The 24,919-nt window shown below is 64.1% G+C and overlaps 1 protein-coding gene across 7 annotated transcripts; it reads right to left on the bottom strand.

The window, feature by feature from the left end:
- Positions 1-52: 52 nt before the first annotated feature.
- Positions 53-24,919, bottom strand: PALM (paralemmin). Of its 7 annotated transcripts, none has more exons than XM_023242580.2 (10): positions 24,811-24,919; positions 14,279-14,330; positions 13,791-13,871; positions 12,254-12,381; positions 10,852-10,975; positions 9,430-9,451; positions 8,844-8,906; positions 8,255-8,314; positions 5,682-5,813; positions 53-2,039 (listed from the first exon to the last, which is right to left on the bottom strand). In XM_023242580.2, the coding sequence occupies exons 1-10, from the start codon at positions 24,813-24,815 to the stop codon at positions 1,510-1,512; spliced, it is 1,197 nt and encodes a 398-aa protein (XP_023098348.2). In that variant the 5' UTR covers positions 24,816-24,919; the 3' UTR covers positions 53-1,509. The 7 variants fall into 7 exon arrangements, with proteins under 7 accessions (XP_023098348.2, XP_023098354.2, XP_023098336.2 ...); XM_023242586.2 differs by lacking the exon at positions 24,811-24,919 and adding an exon at positions 22,721-23,214; XM_023242568.2 differs by lacking the exon at positions 24,811-24,919 and adding an exon at positions 16,679-17,054.

Genomic DNA, 24,919 nt, shown 5'->3' with positions numbered 1-24,919 from the left:
CTCCCCCCCCCCCCCTCCTGCCCTGTGAAAGCCAAGGACGCCAGGGCCTGGGGCTGTTCACACTGTTTATTTGCTTCTCTGGGAAAGTCAAGAACAACAAGGCCTTGTCACACATCAAAAGCAGAGGGGCACTTCAGCGGAGGCTCACAGCTCGAGGACTCAAGGAGGAAGAGGGGGTCCCACGGCCACTGCCCAGGGTCACCTCGCAGGGGGCCTCTCCCCCTGCCACCAAGGGGCAGAGCTGAGTCGGGGTCCGGGCTGCGACCAGAGGCGACCCTTGCGCCCGCCCCGGGCACCGGGTGGGAGGCCCCTAGGGGAGGAGCTGAGACGGGGCCTCACAGCCCACAGCCCACACGGGAGGGTCTGCGAGCGTGTGCACGAACGCGCCTCTGGGGCGAGCGTGGCTGCAACTGGGGAGATGTGTGTGCACATCCAGGTGTCGGCTGCCCCCAGGAGCGCAACCCCTGTCCCCGCCCCCCTCCCGGCGGGAAGGGGACAGGCTCGCATCGGGCGGGGCGGCAGATGGGGGTCTCCTGCGGAGGAAGCCCCCCCCCCCGCGCCCCAGGCTTCGTGCTCCCCACCACTGCCGGAAATGTGCCAAGCCCGCTGGAGTGGCAGTGGCCTGATCTCTGGGGTATGGTTGGAGGGGCCCAGCACCCTGGTCCAAGCAGGTCCCGGGCAGCCCCCCAGGGTCCCCAAATTAGCACCAGGAGGAAGAAGGGCCCAGTGGGAGTGGGAGCTCAGGACAAGAAGCGGCTCGCGTGGCCCTGGGCCCCGTGGCAGGGGGACAGCGCAGGGGTCCCGGACCCATCCCCCACGGGGGCGTGTCCCTGGGGCTCTCCCTTCCCAGGCTCCAGCATGCCGCCCCTCTCACCCCCGGCCACCCCAGAGAGAGCCTGGGGGGAGGGGCACACCAGGCTGGGGGTATCCAGAGAGCGGGGCCTGGCTTCTTTCCAGGACCCTGAACCTGACCTCCGACCCAGACTCCCCAAAGAAGCATGGCCTCACCCCAATGGCCTGGGTACGGACGCCACAGCTTCGGCCGGGAAACCCCATTTCCAGGGGCTAAGCGGGGACAGAGCGGGCCCCCAGGAGCCCTAACCCGGCAGGACGTCCCCTCGGGGACCTCATTGGAGGCGGCAGGAAGGCACAGGCAGGAGGCCCAGAGGGCGGCTGGCCAACGGCCGCGGCTGCACCGAAACCCCGGCCGTGTCGTGGGGGGGGGGGGGGGGCGGGGGAGGGGGGTGCCCTTCGCGTCGGGAAACGTGGGTCCGTCCGTGTCGCTCTCCTACCAGGCGCAGGTGCACGGCTCAGTGGCTCAGGGGTGTCGGGGGTGGCGATGGGGTGGGGGACCCCCGTCCCTCTCTTTCCATTGAAAGAACCTTCGGCGGGACCATGTGACAGCCGCGTGTCCGGGGCCCGTGACTGTGGGTGGAGGGCGGGCAGGCGCCGGGCCGGGCGGTGGGTGACTGTGGGTGGAGGGCGGGGCGGGGGCGGGGGCCGGGGGGCTCACATGATAGAGCAGCATTTACAACGCTGCTTCTTCGTGTCCAGGTCCTGGGGGTCGCTGGCGGGGGCCTCGGGCCCCACCTGGTTCTCCTCCCGGGAGGCGCCGGCCGCGGGGGGCTCGGCCGCGCTGCCGTTGGGCGGGGCGGGCTCCTTGAGCTCCGCGGCGTCCTCGATGACCACCAGCTCGGCCGTGATGGTGCCCTGCAGCCCCAGCACCTTCTGGCTCTCGGCCTCGTCCTCCACGTTCTGGTAGCCCATGAAGATCATGGTGACCGGGGGCTCCTGGCCGGGCTGGATGCCCGGCGGGCCCGACGTGGCCTCTCCCGGCTGGGCCTGCACGCCGGTGATCTCCCGCCTGGACGGGGTGCTCTGCGCCGCCTCCTTGGACGCCCCCCGGGCCTCCGCCGCCCCCGCCACGGACCCCGCCTCGCTCAGCGTGACCTCGTCGGCCTTGTGGATGAGCTCCTCTACCTCGGAGGAGCTCAGCGGGTGGATCCCGTTCTCCGCGGTGCCGTCCACAGCGTGGACCACTGGCAGGGGTGGGAGAGACAGACAGACAGACGGAGAGTAAGCTGGCTCTCTCTGGGAGGAGGGGAGGCCTGGCAGGGCTGTGGGCCGCCCCCCAGGGTAAAAAGGAATGCGAAACCGGACCACGCATTTAAAACCAACGGGCATCGAAAGCTCCCTGTGGCCGTCCGTGCCCCCCCTCAAACTGGCGCACAGACGAAAATGTACAGGCACAGAAGCACCTGTTGGAGACCAGGAAAGACTGGAATCCAGCGGACGGGGCCTCTGTCTGCTTGCATCCTGCAGTGTTTCCCGGCGACTGGGTCCCACGCCGCTTCAGACCATGGACGTGGCCAGCCCTTGGTCACACAGCCGGCCGGGGCTGGACCCGACCGGTCTAAGTGGTCTAAGTGTGTTTCCCTCCCATGAGGAGTTTCAGGGACCGTGACTTCCTTCCTTGGGTCCCTGTGGTTGACCCTGAGTTAAAGTTTAGTCTGGTCACTCCCTCTCCTGACCACCCTGGACTCCGTCGCTCGCTGAGGAAGAAGACTGACCCCTCTAGATACCCCAGCCTCGTGTGTACCCCCCCCCCCGCCCATGTCTGAAAGGAAGACACCTGAGTGCATACAATCTCCCTAAAGGCGTTCTCCAGATCTCCCCAGCTCCACACTGGTGTCTCTGATCTGGGCTGGAGTCCCCAAGGTCAGGGAGCAGTCCCCGAGGGCAGGGAGGGGTCCCGCCACACCATGGCGCCAGCCCAGCAGACTCCTGGAAACACAGCTGCCCTTCCTCAGTGTGTGTGTGTGGGGGGGGGGGGGACACACCCTAGGGACTTGCCTCCTCCGGGGTCAAGGGTCAGGGCTCCAGTTCCCGGTTTCTGGCCAGAAGGAAAGCGCTCTCTACTTTCGGTTTCCAAATCCGGGGGACGGGTGTCCACACCTCAAGGCCTTGCGGCGACTCTGGGCTGGAGGCCCGGAGGGTGGGGCGTGCCCTGGTTGCACGGGATCCAGCCGAGTATTTCCCACTGGCCACTGCCCCCGAGACAGGAATCCGAGCCCTTGGCCGCCAAGGAAATGGATCACCTTCCCATTGCTAAGCAACCAGAGTCCAGTCTGGCGGGTCCAGAGTCCCCCAGGCTGGGCCAGGCTGTGCTCAGGGAGGACCTTCTGGGAGCCCAGGCATCAGGCACTGCCTCTGCCCTCAGCCCTGCGAGGTCACTCTTGTCCAGGAGCCAAGGCAGCTGGGACGTGCCCAGGGCCACACAGCTGGGGAGGGCTGGAACGGGAACTCTGCCCACCCAGGTCTACGTTCCAAACCACGACAGAGCTGGGCTGCGAGTGGGCCCCTTTCACAGCCACAGAGACCGAACAGCCTCTAAGATCATGAGGCTCTGGGAATCGACACAGCGAGACATCATCTCACCACCGACACGATGGCTCCAGAAATAACGATAGTAACTTGAAGAGGGACAATAACAAGTGTTGCCGAAGACGTGGGGAGCTGGGGACCCTTGTGCATGGCTAGTGGGAGGGGGAGATGGGGCGCCTGGGGGCTCTGTCGGTTGAGCGTCTGACTTCAACTCGGGTCATGATCTCACGGTTTGTGGGTTTGAGCCCCGCATCAGGCTCTGTGCTGATGGCTCAGAGCCTGGAGCCTGCTTCAGATTCTGTGTCTCCCTCTCTCTCTCTCTGCCCCTCCCTGGCTCATGCTCTGTCTCTCTCTCTCTCTCTCTCCCTCAAAAATAAATAAACATAAAAAAAAGAAAACACCCAGCAGTTCCTCCAAAGGTAAAACACAGAGTCCCCATGTGACCCAGAAATTCCATGCCTTGGTATCACCCAAGAGAAATGAAAACATGTGCGCCTACAAAACCTTGTATAGCGTCCTAAAACCCAAAAGAAGGAAACATCCCAGACAGCCATCAACGATGACTGGATAAACAAAATGTGGTCCTCCCAAACAACGGAATATTATTCAGCCCATAAAATATGAACGCGGACGGACCCTGAACACACGGCGCTCAGGGAGGGAACCAGACACAAACGGCCACTTGTGTGTGATTCCACTTGTGTGATTCTACGTGTGCGAAACGTCCAGAACAGGCTCAGCCACAGACAGGAAGGGGGTTACGTGGATGCCACGGTGGGCATGGGGGGTGATGGGGCTTCTGCTTTGGAGAACGAAAATGTTCCGGAATTAGAGCACATAACATGGCAAACGAACCAAAACCCACCGAACCATGTGCTGAATTGTGTGGGTGTCCTGGACCCTTCCACTCCATACACCACGTCTGGGCACAGACCCCACTGTGGACTTACTGACGGACTCTGGGCCGGGCGGTATAATTTTATCCCCGACTCAGGCGGCCAGCTCCATGGACTCCACGGCACGAGGAAAGCAAATGGTTTGCCTTAATTTTGAATACAACTTTTTAATGTCTTCTCAACGCGTATTTTGTTTACTGAAGTGATCCGTCTCCTTTCTCCTACCATTGTAGTAAATGCCGCCCGAAATTTCCCCTCCCTGGGGTTATTTATATACTATCCCCCACAGGCCATGCCAAAAATGAGCAAAAGTTTAAATGCCAAAATATTTATGAAATTGCTGTCTAAACACGGACGGATAACACAGTTTAAAAGAAAGTTTTTTCTTGGGCCGCCTGGCCGGCTCAGTCAGTTGAGCGCCAACCTCAGCTCAAGTCATGATCTCACAGTTTGTGAGTTCGAGCCCCGCGTCGGGCTCTGTGCCTGGAGCCTGCTTTGGATTCTGTGTCTCTCTCTCTGCCCCCCCACCCCCGCCCCGCTCATGCGTGTGCGCACGTGTGCTCTCTCTCTCTGAAACATAAACATTTTAATAAATAAAGTGGTTTTTTTTTTACCTAAAAACAAAAAGAGTGAATTTTATGGCTTATGACTTACAGAGAGAGAGAGAGGGAGAGACAGACAGGCGTGTTGGGACTTTTGACCAAGGCTGCTGCTCATCAGGCTTCCTGCTGGAGTCTCTCACACCCTGTTTCCCTCCCGGCCGCCAGAGGGAACTCCCAAAACCAAACCAGATCTCGGCACCTTGGCCCCTGCTCGCCCCTCCCGCCAACGCTTCACCTGACGCCTCCCTCCACTCTGCACCAGCCCCACAGGCTCCTTTCAGTTCCTCCAGCTCAGCAAATGCCATCCCGCCACAGGGCCTTTGCACATGCTGTGGCCTCCGTGAGGCACACTGTTGTTTCCTTGTGCACCTGCTGTGCGTCCAGTGAGGCCCTGCTCACTTCCTCTGAGGGGCCTCCCCTGGCCCCTCCCCGCCCCCGCTAGACGCTGCATCTCAGGGGGTCTTGTCATCTTTATCTCAACAATAATCATCTAAATTTATTCGTGAGCTCCAGACTGAAGGGCTGGGCCCACGGGCCAAGGGGCTCTGCTAGGACAGAGCCGCGTCCCTCTGTGATTCGATTCCCAGAGCCCAGCCTAGGACCCAGCCCTCAGCCAAGCTTCCGGTCAGGTTCCTGGAGTGAACAAAGACAGGGCTGCAGGCCCAGTACTGAACGGCCTCTAAGTCAACAGTGGGCTGTGGGGGGTGAGACCGTTCCCCGAGCAGCACCCACGTCAACTCAGGTGGGCTGCGGAAGGGGGTGGGGTGGGGGCCTGGGGTGGGGGACGGGGGCCGCATACCTTTGGTCTCGTCTTCGTACACCTTGATGCCCTGAGGGAGCGGCTCCCGAGGGAGCAAGGTGGTGCTGGACAGCACCCGGGTCTCCCCCGTCACCTTGTCCTTCTCCACCGTGATCTCGACCGAGTACATGGCTGGCACGGGAGGCACGGGTTACCCAAGGCCACCTGCCCACGTGCCCCCCGCCGGCTGCAGCCAAGCCAGGGAGGGGAGCCGGCAGCGCAGAGCCAAGCAGTGGGGACGCCCTCCACGCAGCGCCCCCCAGCTCCTCGTCTGCCCCCAGCTCCCCGGCACCACACGGGCGCCAGCCTGAGGTCCTTTGCTCGGCATTCGAAGCCCAAACTCGCATCCCACCCCACGTGGAAAGCCTTACACTGCTTCTGCTTCCTCAGAGCCAGCGGGAGGCCATGCCTTGGCCACGGTCACAGCCAAGGTCTGAACTTGGGTTGGCAGGCCTGCGTTCCCAGCTGGATCTCCGCCCTGTCCTGGACCCCCCACCCCCGCCTCGGTGGTCAGCATGTCTGTGCGTCCGTACTTCGGTCAACTATCGAACTGATCGTCAGCTCTTTCACTATGAAGAATGGAAAATTCCCTCTTGAAATAAATGAGCGTCATTACCCGTTAGAGCCATAATTCAACAGCCAAAATCCCGCCCCCACTGTACAGAAATCACCACCACAAAGACCACATGGGGAGCCTGGGTCCTAGCAGTGACCCCCGGGTGCTGACCATGGCCCCCAGGACCTCGCCCTGAATCCCAGTATCCCACCTTCCCCTCAGGGTCCCCGAGGAGCCCCCAAATCACCATGTCCAAGACTCCCTCCAATCTGCCCCTATAAGCTGCAATTCCCTCCTCCTCTGCCTCTCTCACCCCCCACATCTGTCCATTTGCAAATCTAGTGGGTGCTGCCTTGGGAACAGTTGGAATCTCAACCCACATCTCAACCTCTCCGTGTCCCCTGACCAGGTCAGCTCCCCATCTCCCCCCACCGCTCTGGGACCCACTGAAGGCCTCTCCTGCCCTCTCACTGGCCTCCAGGCGCCGCCCACGGTCTGTTCTCCCCACTGCCACCAGAGGGCGCCAGTGAGCACTGGGTGGTACAGGTCCCTCCTCCCCCCACAGCCCTCCAGGGCTCCCCTGTGCTGTCCCAGGGTTAAGGCCTGAGTCCTCCCACACCCACGGGACCCAGCATGACTTGGCCTGCGCTCACCTCCTTCCTCTCTCCCCCCTAGCTCATTCTGCTCTAATCAACTCAGGCCTCCTGGTTATTCCTTCCCCAGGGCAGGTACAAATCCAGTCCCCGGGCCTTTGCATGTGCTGTGACCTCCACCTGAAACACCTATCTCCCTATGCCTTGCTCCTTCACTTCTTTTGGGTCCTTGCTCAAATGTCACCTACTAAGTTTGGCCTCCCCTGAGCCCTCTGATTAAATGTGCCCCCTCCAGCTCCACCTGCTGCCTTATTTTCTCCATAAGTTAACTGCATAGACATTGCCCTTATCAGAATGTCAGCCCCACCCCCCACCCCGGGTTGTGCCCCTCACACCTTGCACACAGCAGGTGCTCAATAAGCACTTGCCAAATGACTGAACGAATGCCATTTAATCCACACCCCTGCACCACCTAACACCCTCATCTCCAGACACACAGTTGCATGGGTTGTGCACTACACAAGGTCATTGGTTAAGGGACAGGGTGGAGCTGGTCTGACTGGCACAGAGGTCCTGAAGACACCTCCTCCCTGGCAAATGCTACCCTCTGTCCCCTGCCTCCTGGGGCAAAACTGCCTGACCCTGCACGAGACCCCGGGCCTCCCCTGTCACCGTCCAAGGTGTCCTGGCCACCCTGCCCCCAATATGGTCTTCACCTCCCTCTGTGGTTTCCTGCATCCACAACTCACCCCAATACCAGCGGCAGCAATAAGGCTTTGCCAGCTGTGACCACCCGTCACTGCTCCCGGGTTGGGTCCCTGACCCTGGGCCTGCAGTCAGTATAATCCCGCTGCCCAACAGGCGGAGACAGGGAGTCACCTTGTGGCAGAGCGAGAACCTGAACCCCAACTCTGTGTGATGCTTAGCGCTAACCCTGTCTCTCTCGGCTTCCCAGAAGCGCAGAAATGCCTGAGTCCCAGCTTGGTCACCTCCAGGAGCGGTGCGCTCGCTCCCTATCCTGAGGCAGCCTGAGGACAGCAGAGGAGGGAGGCTCTGCAGTGAGCACGTGCGGGCGTGTGCGGGGGGGGGGGGGGGCCTGTGCGCCGCCCACAGGCAGGGAGGGGGCAGCAAGGTTAGGGAGGACGCCGTGGGGAGCACTGGGTTAGAGAGCGGCCATGCGAGGGGCCCCACCTTCTCAGGGAAGCTGGGCCAGCGCGTGACCAGGGTGCCAAAGCAGGGGGGCGGCCGGGCCCCACCCCAGGCTCAGGGGTGGGCCTCGGTCCGGCTGCCACCCCCATAACCACAGCTCCTGCTGAGGGCGCGTCTGCGTCTGCCCTGGCCCCTGCCTCTCCAGGCCCCCTGGGCCCGGCGCTCAGCCCAGGGACACAGCTGGGTGCAGGGGGCGAGGCAGGGGGCCGACCCACCTGCTTTCATCATGGTGGAGCCTTCGACCGTCCTCACAGGGGTGTTGGAGACTCCTTTCTCTGTTCAGGGAGTGAAGGGTAGAGACAGAGATGGGGGTCAGAGGAGGGACGGTCGCACAGACCCCCGGACACCCCTCCAGATACACCCAGACACCTCCAGCTGTCTCGACACCTCCCCACATGCTCACATACCCTCAGACACCCAGACACCCCCCAGACAACCCCCTGCAGATGCCCCCAGACACTCGGCCACCCCCCAGATACCCAGACATACCTGGACACCCCCAGGCACCCCCTGGACACCCCCAGACGCCTGGGCACCCCACCCAGGCAGCCAGATAACCCCCAGACATGTAGACACTGCCCAGACATCCAGACACTCCCCTCCACACGTGTGCACGTCCAGAACCCCCTAAACACACACCAGCCCCCAGTCTGCTTCCATCTCTCAGCTCAGATGATTTTCACAAAATCCCTGAGAGCCCTGGGTGGATTTTTTTTTTTTACTTATTCATTTTTAATTCCACAGTAAGACACTCCCCTGAATAATTAACATGCAACAAATCAGGCCGAAGACACTGGCCACCACCTCCAGTCCCGGCTGGTGGGCCTCCTTCCACGCTCCCACATGCGGATACTAGTTCAATATGTGCTTTAAAAATATAATTTATATTAAATAGTTTTAATACGGTTAATACTTTGTTATATTTAACAATCATATTTGCAATTAAATCTACATTTAAGCACCATCCATATTTGTGAAATACTGGCAGATGTATATTATTTATCTGTAATCGTTTTGGAGGAAGGGAGTAAGATAGATCCCACATCTCAAACTTTTGGCTTTTTGTCTCTGTTTCCTGAATGGCAGACTTTCACCTGTGGGCGGGGAACCTTGTCCTTTAAAACAGCGCCCCGTCCCCCGGACTTGCTGAGACGCTGATTTCTTGCCCCCACAGATCCCACTGTATAGACGTGAAAACCGAGGCCCGCCCGCCCGCCGGCACCGGAGCAAGTGGACGTGGCCAGAGGCGGGGCTCCACAGAAGCGACAACCACCGGCCTCCGTCGGCAACGCCAGCCACCAGCCGTCACATTCCAGGCACCCTCCCCAAGCCCACCACCCGCCTCCGGCCACCAGAGGGCGCTCGGGCCCCGCCCCTCCCCGGAGCCTACCTTTGGGCGTGCCCACCGGGGCCTGCAAGAAAGAAGGGACAGAGGTCAGGGCTGGGGCGCGCCTTCCCGCTGGGAGCAGTGGGGGGGGGGACCCCGCAGAGGGCTCGGCTTCGCAGCTGGTGACCCCATCACAGGTGCGGTCTCCTCCGGAAGGGACCCCCCCACCCCTGCCCTAGCCTGTGACAGCCAGATAATGTCCCGCCCTGCTCAGAAGCCACCGGTGGCTCTCTGTTGCTCCCCAAACGAAGACGAAACCCTTCTCGATGACCCCCAGGGTCTCGGGTCCACAGATTCCCTGCCCGCAGGCCTCTCCTCCCCCACCCCCCATGTCTGGCCAGCCTCCCTGTTCCTTGAACACATTCCTGTCCCAGGGCCTTTGTATGTGACGTCCCTGCACTCTAGATTTCTGCCTGGCTGGTTTCTCACTCTGCACCCCGACCACATCGTGTCACTGTCCCTCGAGGTACCGTGTCACGTACCCAACCAGTGTCTCAGTCTCCAGGACGCGGGCATCACGACAACAAGGTCTATACACAGTCAACCTCGGTGCAAGGTCCCTCTCGTCTCGAGCCCAAGTCCGAAGAACTCCCGTTCCATTTCAAAACCCACCTCCTCCAGGAAGTCTGTCTAGGGTTCCCATGCATCAAATGCCTCCTCAGGGACTCCGCAGGACCCTGGGCTGACCCATCGCGGCCTGACCACCCTCCTCCCGCTCTCCTGGCGTGATTCGGCGAGGCCAGGCCCCAGGCCACATCCCGCTGGTCTGCCCCAGGCCAGGCCCCGGAAAGCAGTGAGCAGGGGACAGCTGACAGAGGAGCATGTGGAGAAGGGCCCAGACACACGGCAGGGATGCCGGCCTTCAAGACGCCCCCAGGGCCCCTGCCCCAAGGCAAGGTGCCGTCACAGCTAGGACACGAGGGGGGAACACGTGTCCCAGGGCTCCTGAATCCTACAGCAGCAAAGGTGCCTGGGAGATCTTGAATCTGTGCTAACACACGGCGTCCATGAGCTCTGGGTCCAGAGTTCCAGGGTCTGGTTTCGTCAGACCCCAGAAACATGGCCAAGTCCGGTAAAGACCACCTCCTAGCAGTGTGGCCTCAACCTGTCCGGGTCCCGGAGCTTCTCTTCCACCCGAGGGGGGCGCTGTTCCCACCGGGATGGGCCCACGGACAGGCGACGGCGGTGGCAGACTCGGCAAAAGCAGGGGTGACAAGTGGGGGTTTCGTCGAGAGCTGCCCCTGCGCCAGGTCTCGTGCAAAGTGCCCGCGGTCCCTCCTGACACCCCAGCACGTGGGGGCGCTTAAGGGGGGTGGGGGAAACTGAGGCGCACAGCGGGAAGTGGCTCCGAAGTCTGAGAAGGGGCGGTGTCTCACCCTGGGGCTGGCCCTGGTGGGCGCCCCAGGCGCATCATCACCTCCTCACCTGCCGAGAATCGAGCGCCACCTCCGTCTTCTCGTCCTTGGCTGGGCTCGGGGCTGCGGCGCCCTCTCCAGCAGCAGTGGTGAGCGGGCCCGCGTTCTCCAGCACCTCAATCTCCTTCTGGAGCCTGGGGAGGGCGGGGGGGGGGGCGGTGAGCGCCAGCGCCACCGTGGGCTCCCTGACTCGATGCCCCCCACCTGCTGGGAGCCATTTGCATCCTTCCCTCTCGCAACCGGGGAAACCGAGGCGGGCAGCCGGGTCGGGCTGGCCCGTCCCTGGCACCTTCACTGCCTCCGGGTACTTGTCTGTTGGTTTGTAACCAAGTCTCCTGTTTTCCGTTCACACGCATTTATGTTTACAGGAAGCTTTCTCTCTCTGGGGGAACTGGAAAACCCACATCACCTTCCAAATACTGCAAAGTAACGAGCACACGGCCCCGTGAGAACAAAACAGCGCCGGCCGGGGCTTGGGGCCGTGGCCCCTGATGAAGCAAGCCTAGCCCTAGGTGGACAGGCTGGCCACAGTTAGGGTCAGCCTGGAGGGCTTCCTGAGGGAGGCGTCCAGGCAGAGCCACCTGAGGAGGGGGAAGAAAGCCAAGGGCCCCCAAAGCACTTGACTCGTGCGGGACACACGGCAGGGCTCAAGCGAGACCCCCTCCCCCGTGAAGTCTCCTGAACTGGCCCGTGTGCCCCGCCCCGCCCAGGGCTGCACCCAGCAGGGTGGGATGTAGAAGCCCACCTCGTCCAGCCCCCAGTGGCCAACAATCCCCAGCAAGTTTCTGCCCTCTGCCCGGCAGTCCTGTCCCGCCTGAGTCCCGCCTCCATTCGAGCCCCCTGCTCTGGCCCCGGGGAATAGGCTTGGGCGGCGGAACAGGATCCCAGGTCTTCGTGGTGGGCGGGCCGAGCTGTGGGGCCCGGGCAGGCCCCACGCCTCTTGGACCTTCTCTGGCCAAGTGGACGCTTGGAATCTTGGCCGTCACTTCCCTCCACCGTGACCCTGCCGCCCTGGAGCTGAGCCTCTGCCTGCCCGGAAACCCCAGGCCTTTTGTCCCGGCCCGGGGCGGGGGAGGGGGGGGTGGCGGGGAGGGGGTCACTTTCCCTGGGCCCGCCCCGCCCCCCCACCCCAGGCTTCCTGCGGGCCCAGCTGCCTGGGCGTCTGTGGCCGGCACCAGCACCAAGCCAGGGAAGGCTCACCGGCGGGGCTGGCGCCAGGAAACCCCCAGGGAGGCCGCTGCGGGCAACTCCCATCCTTCAGGATCCGCCCCGACGGTCACCCTCACACACCTGCACCGCCGGGCGCTGGAGGGAGCAGGGGGTCGCGCCAGGCAGCCCCCTGCCCCCTCAGGCCCAGCTCAGAGGCCCGCACACCATCCATCAAAGCCGCGCCTGGACCGCACCCCACCCACCTGGAGATGGACCCCTCCAGCAGCCGCGCCCTCTGCTCGTCCTCCCGCATCTGTCTCCGCATGTCCTCGTCCCCCTGTGATGCTGAGGACGTCTCCCCCAGCAGCCAGCGCTCCCGCAACGCCTTGGACTGGGGTTGATAGGGACCCGGGTCAGAGTCAGGGTGCGGTCAGCTCTGCCTTCCCACTCCCCCAGCCCCTGTCAGGGGCAAGGCCCAGGTCCTGGGGCCCCGCCCCCCCCCCACCAGCCGAGGCCCAGGTCCTGGGGCCCGGCCCCCCCCCACCAGCCGAGGCCCGGGTCCTGGGGCCCGGCCCCCCCCCCACCAGCCGAGGCCCGGGTCCTGGGTCCCTGCCTCCCCCCCACCAGCCGAGGCCCGGGTCCTGGGGCCCGGCCCCCCCCCCACCAGCCGAGGCCCGGGTCCTGGGGCCCTGCCGCCCCCCACCAGCCGAGGCCCAGGTCCTGGGGCCCGGCCACCCCCCACCAGCCGAGGCCCGGGTCCTGGGGCCCGGCCACCCCCACCAGCCGAGGCCCGGGTCCTGGGGCCCTGCCTCCCCCCCACCAGCAGAGGCCCGGGTCCTGGGGCCCGCCCCCTCCCCCCACCAGCCGAGACCCGGGTCCTGGGGCCCTGCCCCCCCCACCAGCCGAGGCCCGGGTCCTGGGGCCCGGCCCCCCCACCACCAGCCGAGGCCCGGGTCCTGGGGCCCGGCCACCCCCACCAGCCGAGGCCCGGGTCCTGGGGCCCGCCTCCCCCCCACCAGCCGAGGCCCGGGTCCTGGGGCCCTGCCTCCCCCCCACCAGCCGAGGCCCAGGTCCCAGAGGCTCTGCCTCCCCCCAGACGAGGCCCAGGTCCTGGGGCCCGCCTCCCCCCCACCAGACAAGGCCCAGGTCCCAGAGGCTCTGCCTCCCCCCAGACGAGGCCCAGGTCCTGGGGCCCGCCTCCCCCCCACCAGACAAGGCCCAGGTCCCAGAGGCTCTGCCTCCCCCCAGACGAGGCCCAGGTCCTGGGGCCCGCCTCCCCCCCACCAGACAAGGCCCAGGTCCCAGAGGCTCTGCCTCCCCCCAGATGAGGCCCAGGTCCTGGGGCCCGGCCCCCCCCCCCACCAGCCGAGGCCCGGGTCCTGGGGCCCGGCCCCCCCCCCCAACCAGACAAGGCCCGGGTCCTGGGGCCCGGCCCCCCCCCACCAGCCGAGGCCCGGGTCCTGGGGCCCTGCCTCCCCCCCACCAGCCGAGGCCCGGGTCCTGGGGCCCGGCCCCCCCACCACCAGCCGAGGCCCGGGTCCTGGGGCCCTGCCTCCCCCCCACCAGCCGAGGCCCGGGTCCTGGGGCCCTGCCCCCCCCCACCAGCCGAGGCCCAGGTCCTGGGGCCCGCCTCCCCCCCCACCAGACAAGGCCCAGGTCCTGGGGCCCGGCCACCCCCCACCAGCCGAGGCCCGGGTCCTGGGGCCCGCCTCCCCCACCACCAGCCGAGGCCCGGGTCCCAGAGGCTCTGCCTCCCCCCAGCCGAGGCCCAGGTCCCCGGCCGGGCCGCACGCTCAGGACCTTCAGGTGCTGTAGCTGCCGACGGTCGTCCTCCAGCTGCCGACGCTTGCTCTCCATCTCCGCCTGCCACCTCCGCTTCTCCTGACGGGGATGCACACGACGGGTCAGGACTAGGTGGGGGCCACACAGACCCCACCAAACCCACCGGACGCTTTGCCCACACAGATCCTGCTTTACCGTGAACGGCACCTACTTGGCCGATCGGATCCCTGCCTGTCCTCCCCAGCCTATGCCCCGGTCTGACCCCCCAACCTGACCCCCCCGGTCTGAGCCCCCAGCCTGAACCCCCCCCACCTGTCCCCCCATCTCCAGTAGAAGGCTCCACTAGGAGGCCACGTTCTGAGAACTGAGGGGACCCCTTCATGTCCATTTTGCGGGGAGGCACTCAGGGTTCCCGCGGGACGCCCTGGTTCTGAGTCCCAAGGGCCCCGGGCTGGGTGTGGAGACCCCGACCCCCATCCACACCGTCAGAGGGGCAGGGGACTCACTGCAATGGCCTGGAGCCGCTCCTGCTGGGATGTGGTTTCTGCCGCCAGGACCCTGGGGGAAGAGAACGCACAAGGTCGAGGTGGGGCCCACCCCAGCCTGCTTTCAACAGATCTGGTCAGAACCCAGCCCTGTGCCTTCCAGCTTCATGGGACCCTTCCCTGCCCCCCTCAGAGGCAGCTCTGTCCTGTCCTGAGCCTCATCCCGCAAAGCTTCCTGCCCCCCTCAGAGCAGGGCCCAGGGACAGGAGGGCGGGGCTCTGCCTAGAGACTGGGGAAGGGTTTGGGGAGGAGCTGGGTCGTGAAGAATGTGCAGGAAAAGGCGTGCAGCCCCTCGCCCAGACTCGGAGACGGAAAAGGCGTGCAGCCCCTCGCCCGCCTACCCGGCAAGCACCTGCCATCCAGCGCCGGGAGGGACACACGGAGGGTGAAGGACCCCGGCCCCCCTCCCAACCCTCGGACTTGCTATCCTGGGGGTTCCCCTGGAGTCTCCTGGGAGCCCCAGTGCTCAGAAAGGGCTCTCAGCCCCCTGGGGAACAGGAGGCCAAGAAGCAGCAAACCCAGATTTCAGCCCCAGACGCCCTTTCTCATCCACGGGATGTTTCCGGGAAGCCACCCAGAACTGGCACGTAGCGGGCGCTGGATAAACGTCCGTGTGGCCAGGTGCAGCTGAAGGGACAGGCTTCCTGCTTCCGTGGGGGGAGGCAAGAGGCCTAGGACTAGATGGGGACCTGGTTCTTGCCCTTCCCTCCCCACTGCTCCCCCAAACCCTCCACACATGGTGGGAAACAGCAGAACCTGGCCTCTCCTTTCTATGGCCTCTCGCAGGGCCCCTGGAAGCTGCACACAGTAGGTGCTCAGTGAAATGGCTGCACATAATAGGGTCTCAGTAGTTGTATACAGTAGGTGCTCAGTAAGATGCCGGCACACAGTAGGTGCTCAGTGAAATGGCTGCACATAGTAGGTGCTCAGTAGTTGTATACAGTAGGTGCTCAGTAAGATGCCTGCACACAGTAGGTGCTCAGTGAAATGGCTGCACATAGTAGGTGCTCAGTAGTTGCACACAGCAGGTGCTCAATGAAATGTCTGCACCTGAGCTGTCGTCCGTGACGGGCCTGAGGATAAAGTCTGGCCTCCAGGGCCTCTGTGACAAGGCGAGGCAGGGAGAGGAGGCAGGGTCTTGAGCTCCAGCGTGGACCCCCCGCCTCCCGGTTCTCTGCCCAAATCCCCAGCGATCCCAGGGCCGCTCTGGCCTCACCAGTCTCACGGGGTCAGGGCTGGCAGGCACGGGGGGGGGGGGTGGTTCTGGGCAGTGGGACCCGGATCCTCTTACAAGACCCTCATCTGCACAGGGACGAAGTCACAGACCGTCCTCCAGGTCTGCTTTCGCCCCGACCAGCCCTCAGCCGTGGGCCAGGAGCCACCCCGGGGCCTCCAAAGACCCTCCACAGACCCGCCAACCCCTCTGGGCCTTGGCTCCCCATCTGCACAAACAGTGGGTACAGACGCCCGAGCTCCTGTTGGGTGCCCCCCGCCCCGCCCGCTGCCATTCAGAAAGGAGACAGAGGCACAGTCACACGGGGTGTTGGGTGAGGTCCACCCCTGGGACCGAGGCTTCACCCACACCCAGGCGGCTGCTCCCGGGGAGATCTATCCTGAACTGCAGTGCCCCACCACACACCCCACTCAGGCTCAGGTTCCTGGCCTTGCTGAGACCCGGGAAGGCATCTGGTTCTCACGCCCCGGCGGGTGACCCCACCCAGCTCTTCCCTTCCTGGCGGGTGGCACCTGGCCCCTTTGTGCCTCCCAGGGACCCGACAACACCAGCCGCACCCTCTGTGGCTTCCCCCTCTCCTTCCTCAGGGAGGCCGGGTTCAGCTGGGTGAAGTTCAGGAAAGGCTCGATCCAGCAACCTAGCTCGGAGGCCCTCCCTGAAGGGCCTGATCAGCTACGTTTCTGGGTCTGCCGCACCGCTCCGCGTGCCCCACGGAGGCCCGCCCTCCGCTTCTCGCAAAGCTCACGTTTCCCATCTCCGGCCTCGACCACAGCCTGTCACCTGCCTGCCCCCCGAAGGCCCCCTCTCCACCCACAACAGAGGCAGAACCACTCATTCTCCTGCCCTTGTATGTCCCTGGCTCCCATCGCCCCGTGAAGGAAGTCCCAGTGTAGCCCAGCCCTCTCCAGCTCCCCGCCCTCACCTCCCTGGTTCTCCCTCCTGCTTACTCCGTGCCCCAGACCCTTCCGCTCCACCTCAAGCGCTCCAAGCTCCTGATCCTGCCTGCTGTTCACTCCGCCTGGTGCACTCCTCCCACCGCTGGCAAGTGAAGCCCAGAGAGAGCAAGTCACTTGCCCACAGTCACACAGCCGGGAAGCACAGAGCTCCGGGCCACCCCACAGGCCTACCCTTTCCCAGCTGCCACGCGGCCTCCAGGGACCCACCAGGAAGACGGTGCAGCTGGGCGAGGGGCATATAGCCCCCGAGACCCCAGCGCGCACAGGGCCCCGCAGGGCAGAGGCAGCAGCGGCCTAATGCTGGGTCCGCACCCCAGCAGGCAGGCGGCCATTCAGGCCGGACACAGGGACACGGGGACGCTCTGTGGCCAGCCTGCCAGGCTGGAGACAACAAGGCAGGCAGTGTCCTCGCTGGGCGGCATGTCCCTGCCGGCTGAACCAGGTCAGGGGAAGGTCAGGCGGGCCCACTGTGGAGAGGCACACAGGCCCCGGGGAGACAATATCCATCCCTCCCTTCATCGTCCCTGTCGCAGCTTAGAGGGCACAGCCTTGCGTGCCCCCCTCGGCGCCCCTCCCCACGCCTCAGGGCGCCAAAGCCGCCCCGCCCCGGGCGCCGCCCCCCCCCTGGTGGGGCCCGCGGGAGGCGGTCGCCCGGGCAACCGCACCGTCCCCATGGCAACGCGGAGGCCGGCACGCGGGGGCTGGGCCTGGGCCGGCGCGGAGCATCTCCCGCCCCCAAGCCGGGCCTGGGGGGCTAAGGGGTTTCCCGCCCTGGGCCTCAGGGGCCGCCGGGGAGGGTGCGATGCGGGGAGGTAAGGGGTCCGCCCTGCCCCGCTGCTGGGGGTGCCCCCCTTCTGGTGTCAGGGGCCGCAGCCCAGGGAAGGGGATTGTACCCCGAAGGCTCTGGACCTGCCCCTGGAGCCAGGGAGACCGAGGTAAGCCAGACAATGCATCACAAACCGAAGGACAAAGTCTGACCGCAGAATCCTAATCAAACGGCCACGACGTAGGGACACCGGTCCCAGCGCTCCCCATCTTCCCCCCGCAGGGCTCAGCCCCATTTCCCAGGATGGGAAACTGAGGCTCGGGAGCCGGTGAGCATGTACAGGGCATTTGGGAAGCACCCTCCTGACGACGCTGAGAGGCAGGTGGAGTGATTCGGCCTGTTTCCTCAGTGGGCCAACTGACGCTCGATCCAGACAGGCGGGCTCCTGAGCGCTCCCCGAGCACAGGGCCTCCCTGAGGCCTGGCCAGGCCGCACAGGTGGGGGTGGGGGTGGGGGGACAATGGGACGGCGGGGACGCTCCTCAGGACCCAGCGAGGGACACAGAGGCCAGATGTCAGCAGATGCTGGGCAGAGAATCGAGCTTGGGCCAAAACACACGGTCGGGTTTGGACAGGTGAGAGCTGTCCCCGCCGGCCGTGTGGCCCAGGGCTGGTCACTCCCGTCTCTGGGCCTCCACTGGCTCTGCTGGGCAATGGGCCACAGCAGCTGCTGGTGGAGGGACAGACCCTCCTCCCGGAGGCCCACCCTCAGCACAGGCAGACTCCTGTCCTCGCCTGATTATTTTTACAGTGCTTGGAGCAAATTCTGGGCTCGAGCCCCGATGTGGGCGGCTCAGGACTCGAGAGGGTGTGGGCTGAGAGCGAATGAGATAATCCTGGCTTCAGGAGATGAGCTAATGAGGCCCAAACCCAAACGAGCCGGGCCCTGCAGAGGCCTCGGCTTTGGGAGGCGTTTATATTTTAAAGGCACCAGAGAGGTTACGCAACCTGCCCAAGGTCACCCAGCGGGCAGGATGAGCTGGGTCTGAGGCGGGAGGGGGTCACACACCGGTCCTTCCAGGCCCATGCCAGGCAGCTCCAGTGGAATGAGGGGTCCTGGCCCAGGCAGGCACGGAGCCCAACACCGGCAACATTCCTGTGCTAACTGAAAGGAAACAGCCGTGGCCGTGGCCACGGGTGCAGGGAAGGAGAGCGGAGTCTGGCTGAGGAAGGGGCTAAGGAAGGGAGCCCTGTGGCCCGTCCCCCCACTGGGGTGGCTGGAATGGGGGGGAGTCCTAATCTCACTGCTGGTTCCCAACTCCCTTGTGGGGCCTTTGTCCCCCTCCAGCCCCCAGAACCTTCCTCCCTGTGAGGCCCTGCACAGCCTGGTCACAAGGCTCAGCGTCTTAGCTGGTGTTCAAGCCCCCACCCTTCACCAGCTCCCTGCCTCCCCCTTTCCTTGCTCCAAGCTCAGAGCACATGCAGCTGCCTCTTCCAGGAAGCCTTCCTGATCTTGTCCCTTCATCAGGAAGGAATTCTCTTCCTCTGAGACCGTCGGCACAGGGGACAACTACAGTCTTCGGTGAGGTGAACAGCCCGTGAGGCATGGCCGGGTTTTCCGGAAAGCTCAAGGCAGAGGCATCACCCCCACAGTGGAAACTGGGATCACAGCAGGCCACAGATCCAGAGGCACAGTTGTTGCCTATTAACCTGGGGGGAGGGGAGGGGGGTGGACCCTGCCCTGGGCCCCCACGGGGGAAGGGCAGTGGGGCATGAATGGCACCCAGAGGCCTTCTCCAGCTTAGGGCAAGCTGGGCCTCGATCCAGAGGCAGAGACCAGCCCCAAAGAGCTGTGGTCCCTCCCCACCCCTCCCTCGGATCCAGCCACAACCCCCAAACATTCCAGGCATGCTCCCACCTCAGGACCTTTGCACTGGCCGTGTCCTCTATCTGCCGAGCTCTCTCCCAGGACTCACTGGCTCCCTCAACGTCACCTCCTCACGTAGGCCTCCCCTGTACCCCCAACCCCTCACCAGCTCGCCACCAAGCAGCACCCTCATCATTTGTTTATTTCCCCACAAGGACAGGGTCTCTTTCTGTCCATAACATGTCCCCAGCCCCCAGTGAACAGCAGGGTTCAATGAACGTTCACCGGGCCAGCGAATCAGTTAGAGTCTTTACCTTTTCAGAGGTGGCTCGCACCCAAGGGTCCCTCCCCTGTCACATTCCCACCACCCTGAGGACCACTGTCCTGTGACCATCTCTCTTGGAAGAAACTCAGTGTCACATCAGACATTTATCTAAAACAGGCTCCCCGCCTCCAACAGAGGACAAGTAATAGGCCCAAGGTCACCCAACCACCTCAGAAGTGACTATAGAAATTAATGCGTAAAACAACCCAGTGTTGGGCGCCTGGAGGGCTCAGTCGGTTGAGCATCCAACTTCCGCTCAGGTCATGATCTCATGGTTTGTGGGTTCGAGCCCCGCGTCAGGCTCTGTGCTGACAGCTCAGTGTCTCCCTCTCTGCCCCTCCACGGCTCGCGCTCTGTCTCTTTCTCTCTCTCAAAAATAATAAACAAACATGAAAAAAAATTTTAATAAAAAATAAAATAAATTTAAAAACCAACCCAGTGTCCATTGATGGATAAACAGATAGAACACGTCCACCACACTCAGGAAGGTCCCTCGGCCGCGAGCAGGAGCAAGGCGCCCACCCCTGCCGCCCCGCGGACGGACCCCGAACACACAACGCTCAGGGAGGGAACCTGACACGAGAGGCCACGCAGGGTCTGAGTCCGCGTGGGTGAAACGTCCAGAACGGGCTCATCCACGGACGGGAAGGGGGCTCGTGGGGGTTGGGGGTTGGGGCGTGACTGGGGATGGGGATAGGGTTGCTTTTGGGCTGATGGAATGTTCTGGAACTAGAAAGAGGTGGTGATCAAACAACTACGTGGACATACTGAAAACCACTGAATTGCATCCTCCTGACAGGTGGATTCTGTGGTGTGTGGGTTGCATCTCACGGAAGCCGGTAGAAAACACACACGTGTGGAGCGGAAACAGCTGGGCTGGTGCCAGGGCCCCACCCGCCCCATGGGCGGTGGCGGATCCCGCGGGCCCCACCCGGGACTCTCGGGGTCAGGAGCATCTGACTACAAACCGACTGGCAGCGCCTTCTCACCGTGACAGAAGTTACCAGGAGGGACCCTGCCCGTCACTCGGCCTTCAGAGCCCAACACTGCTGCCCCCGACACCCACGGTCTGCTCACCGGGCTGGGCTCCCAGGCCCGGCCCGAGCCTCCACTACCCTTTTGTCCTTGCAGTGACTCCCCCTACTCTGATTCTCACCTGTCTTTCCCACTCGGCCTGGGCTGGGCTCCCCTCCAAATTCCCAGCCTGACCCGGACTGTCCCAGTGATAGGCTCAGGGGGTCCCTGAATTCCTGCTTTATACCCTTGAGAGCAGACAGACGCCCCAGGGGCGCCTGGGCGGCTCAGTCGGTTAAGCGTCCGACTCTTGATCTCGGCTCAGGTCGTGATCTCATGGTTTGCAGGACGAGCCCCGCGTCGGGCTTGTGCTGACAGTGCGGAGCCTGCTGGGGATTCTGTCTCTCCTTCTCTCTGCCCCTCCCCTGCTTGTGCCCACCTGCGCGCTCTCTCAAAATAAATAAATAAGCGTAAAAAAGTTGTTTGAAAACAAGACAGACCCCCAGGCCAACTCCACACACCGTAGACCCTGAGACCCGCCCTCAGCCATCGGCGCCACATGGAGACCCTGTGCAGTGTGGCCAAGGCGCCCGCCCTGCCCATCCAGGGGTCTGAAGTCAGGTCTCTGGCACCCAGTCACGGGGTCCCCCCTCCCCCCAGCTCTGCCGCCCAGACACGGGGTCCCCCCATTCCCCCCCTCACACGGTGACTGTCCACACTGAGCCCTGACCTGGTCCTCGGCTTCCAGATCCTCTTTCTATGCCTAGGTCAAAACCTCACTCCTCTCCTGCTTGGACACCGTCGGTCCGTGGCTGCCCGTGGCTCCCCTGCTGGGTGCCCCAAGCCTGGCAGGACCTAGCCCCGAGAGCACAAAGCAAACAGCACTGCTTTCCGCTGAGGCTTTCTTTTCCCACCTCCAGGCCTTTGCACAGGCCAGCCCCCCAGCAGGCAGGCCCTCTGCCCACCTAGGTACACCTCTAAATCTCTCTCCTAGAGAAGGTCCGTGATGGGATGGAGCGGGGCCCTATCCCTACACAAGGCTCCGCGGGTGGGCAGGGAGTGTTACCTAAATCAACGGATCACAGGTGGATGGAAAGAAACGGGTTCCCAGACTTGGAAAAAGGGGGCATGATTTTTTTAAAGAACGTCAACCCACTTCCCAGAATGAAAGTCTGAGACCCTTGAAGATGGCAGAACTCCCCCCAGAAATACTTACAGCATCGCCCCCGCCTCTAGCCACACCCCTCCTGGGAGGGGGCGGGGAGGCACAGGGCAGGTGGTCCTAGACGCAGGGGTGAGAAGTTAATGTCAGGATACCTAGCCCCCCCCCCCCCCCCGCCCAGTCCATGGGACACAGGAAGGTACAAAGACCCCACCACCACCCCCCCCAACCCTGGCAGCTGAAAGGACCCAGGAGCAAATCCCGGTGATGTGGCCTCAGATATATCAGGTCACCTCTCTGAGCCTCAGTTTCCCCACCTTGCAGGGCTTCGTAAGCATCAAGCACATCCACACGGACAAAAAGCCCCATGCACAGCAAGGACTTACTAAACGTTACCCGCCTTCCCAAGTTCCTGCCACCACCGCTGGTACCGTCCCTTCAAGGGGACACTCTGTCCCTTCAAGGGGACACTCACTGTTTCAAGGAACCCCCCTGCTTTCAGAAGGAAATGTCACCCCGTGGCCAAGACCGAAAACCAGACACCGCTCACGCAAACATCAGAGTAAAAACACTAAAAAATAGATACGACGAGAATAAAAGCCGGTGATTACGTTCAATTATCACTAGACGCTGCTGCCTTTTAACTGGTTCGGCTCTCGTTAAACGGGGAGATTAGCAAGTGTGAGAGAGGCGTTAAGGACCCATTTTGCACCCGGTTGAGACCTTCTCCTGGGAAAAAGGCCCGAGCCTGAGGCCGGGGAAGGAATCTACTGCGGCCCCGTCTGAGCCCATTCACCGGACTTAGGCTGCTCAGAGCTGCATAGCCTGGTGCCCTGGGCCAGGGGCCACGCGGCCAGCGCCACCTCCACCCCCAAGGACAGGTATCCCACCCAGCTCCGTCGCTCCTCCTGTGCCCCACCCGTCAGCGGGGCCCCCATCCTGCTCCCGGCCTCCCTGGAGGTAGTTACTCAAGGATTTTGGTTAAACCCTTAAGTTGTTAAGTTGACACAAACTAACTTAACCATTAATTTAATCCTTAAATTAACAAAATTGTGATAAATCCTTCAACTCATATTTCACCTCTCCAGCAGCGCCGTGAGCCACGACCATCTCTTCTGACTCGGACGGCAAAGCCCGTGGAGGAGGAAAGGGCAGCTGCCTCGGGCCCCTGGAATGGGACCTCAAGCTGGGCCACCAGGGCCGGGCGCTCCAGCAGGACAGGGCAGGATGGGGCCGCTCCCCACCCGCCCAGCCACCCAAGCCGGGGGCACAGACGCTTTCTCTCACGGCCACTCAGGCCCGTGAACGCCAAGCCGGTCCCACGTCTGCCCCCAGAAAACCCAGCGATCTACCCAACGTGGGGCCCGAGGCAGCATGTCTGATCCACGGGCAAAAGGCACTGGGGCAGGGCCGCAAGCACTCAGGGGCCCTCCTCCTGCTGTGTGACTCTGAGGCAGCGGCTGCCCCTCTCTGGGCCTCAGTAGCACCTCAGCCCGGAACGAAAGGGACAGCAGGAAATGAAACAGGGTCCAACCAGAATATCCGCTCATGGGCGGGCCTTTCCCTTGGTTTTCACCCCTCATCCCCCGAGGCAGCCCCCTCCCCACAGCCACACTCTGCTCAGGGTCTGCTGTCTGGAGGCCCAGAGGCTCCCCTCGGGCCTGGGGAGCAGAGCAGATAAACAAGTCGGGGAACCTAATGCGGGCAGACACATCCGGGCCCTGGCTCCCCTGAGCCCCTGGCTGGGCTCCCGGGGGCCGGGTGGGGGAGCAGGCCGGGCCTTTGTCTGGGTTTTCCAAAGCAGAGGACATCGGGTGTCCCTTCCTGGGGAGGGCGGGCTGCAGCGGCCCCCACCCAGCCGGGGGTGTGGCAGGTCACGGGTGAATCCCTGGAGGAGAGTTGTCGGCTCAGAAAACACACCCAGTGGGAAGGGCAGGGGCTGCTGGGCGGCGACGGGGGGGGGGGGCGCGGGCTGGGGGGGCCTCCCTCTCCGGGCCTCTGCCCAGAGGTGGGGGGGGGACCTGGCCCCAAGCAAGACAGCTGCTGGCCTTGGCACACAGTGCGGGGGCTGCCAGGACCCGGACACCACTTCTCATCTCCTGGCCATGTCAGCACACCCCACAACCTCAGTGCCCACCTGTGGGAGTGGGGCCTGGGGGTTACCCTGACGCCAGCAGAGAGGGGACTCTGTCTGAAACGACTGTGCACGCTCATCCAGCACCTTGTGCGAGAACCCTCTGCTGCTGTGGGCAGTTCCTCGCCCAGCCCCCGGGGACCCAGGCTGCCCCCCCCCCCCCCCGGGGACCGAGGCTGCCCACCCCCCCGGGGGGGACCCAGGCTGCCTGTCCCGCTTGCACCTTTAGCCTATGGTGCAAGTGGCCAGGCCTCTTCCTTGGCTACACCATTTGGGGTCCCATCTTGGGGACGCCTTCCCTGGGAAGGGATCAGACCCAAGCTCGCCTGCCGGAAAGCACCTGGACCTCCAGGCTCACACACGTCCCAGACCAGGAAGGCTGCAGAGAGGCCCCCTCCCTCCCTCCCTCCCTCCCTCCTTCCCGCGGTAGTCAGGACAGTATCTGCTGGCGGGACCCCCGCCCCAGCAGGCGCTCCTGACAGTGCTGTGGCCCTTGGGGAGGGCAGCCAGACAGAGGGAGGACTGGTGCGTCCAGGGCACAGGGAGCGAGTGCTCAGGTTGGAGGCGGGCGGGGGGGGGGGGGCGGGGGGAGGCTGAAGGCCAGTGCAATGCAATGGGGAGGGGGTCCGTCCATCACCCCGCGGCTCCCGCTCTGGAGCCCACAGGTGGCCGAGGGTCGAGGCTAGCCCGGGGACGCGGGCGGGGCTCGGGAAGAGACGCGGGCCTCCCCCTCCCCAGCGCCCCAGGCTGCGCCCCCACCGGCCGCTGCCGCCCCAGTCCCCACATGAGCCCGTGGGTCGCCGCCGGGGGTCGGGGATGGGGGAGGCCTCAGGGCGGACGCGGCCCAAGTGCTTCTCCGGCAGAGCCGGGAGGCCCGGGAGGCCCGGGAGCCCCTCGCCGCCGCCTTCCTCTCCGCGCGGGGGCCGCGACGCGCCCCACGGAGGGACGGGAGATGGGGGGGAGGCCTCGCCCCTCCCTCGCCCCCCTCCCCCGGGCCCCCGAGCCTTCCACCCCCGGCCCGAGCGCGCCTACTCACTCCATCTCCACGCCGAGGTCCGGGTGGGTCCGCGATGCTGGGCGGGGGCGGGCGCCGGGCGGGCGCGGGGGCGGGGGGCTCGGGGTGGGGGGCGGCGGCGGGCCGGGGA

Source organism: Felis catus, chromosome A2 (assembly GCF_018350175.1).
Source record: "Felis catus isolate Fca126 chromosome A2, F.catus_Fca126_mat1.0, whole genome shotgun sequence".
Lineage (NCBI taxonomy): Eukaryota > Metazoa > Chordata > Mammalia > Carnivora > Felidae > Felis > Felis catus.
Note: the sequence above shows the minus strand (reverse complement) of the source record. Positions and strands in the feature narration are given on the sequence as shown.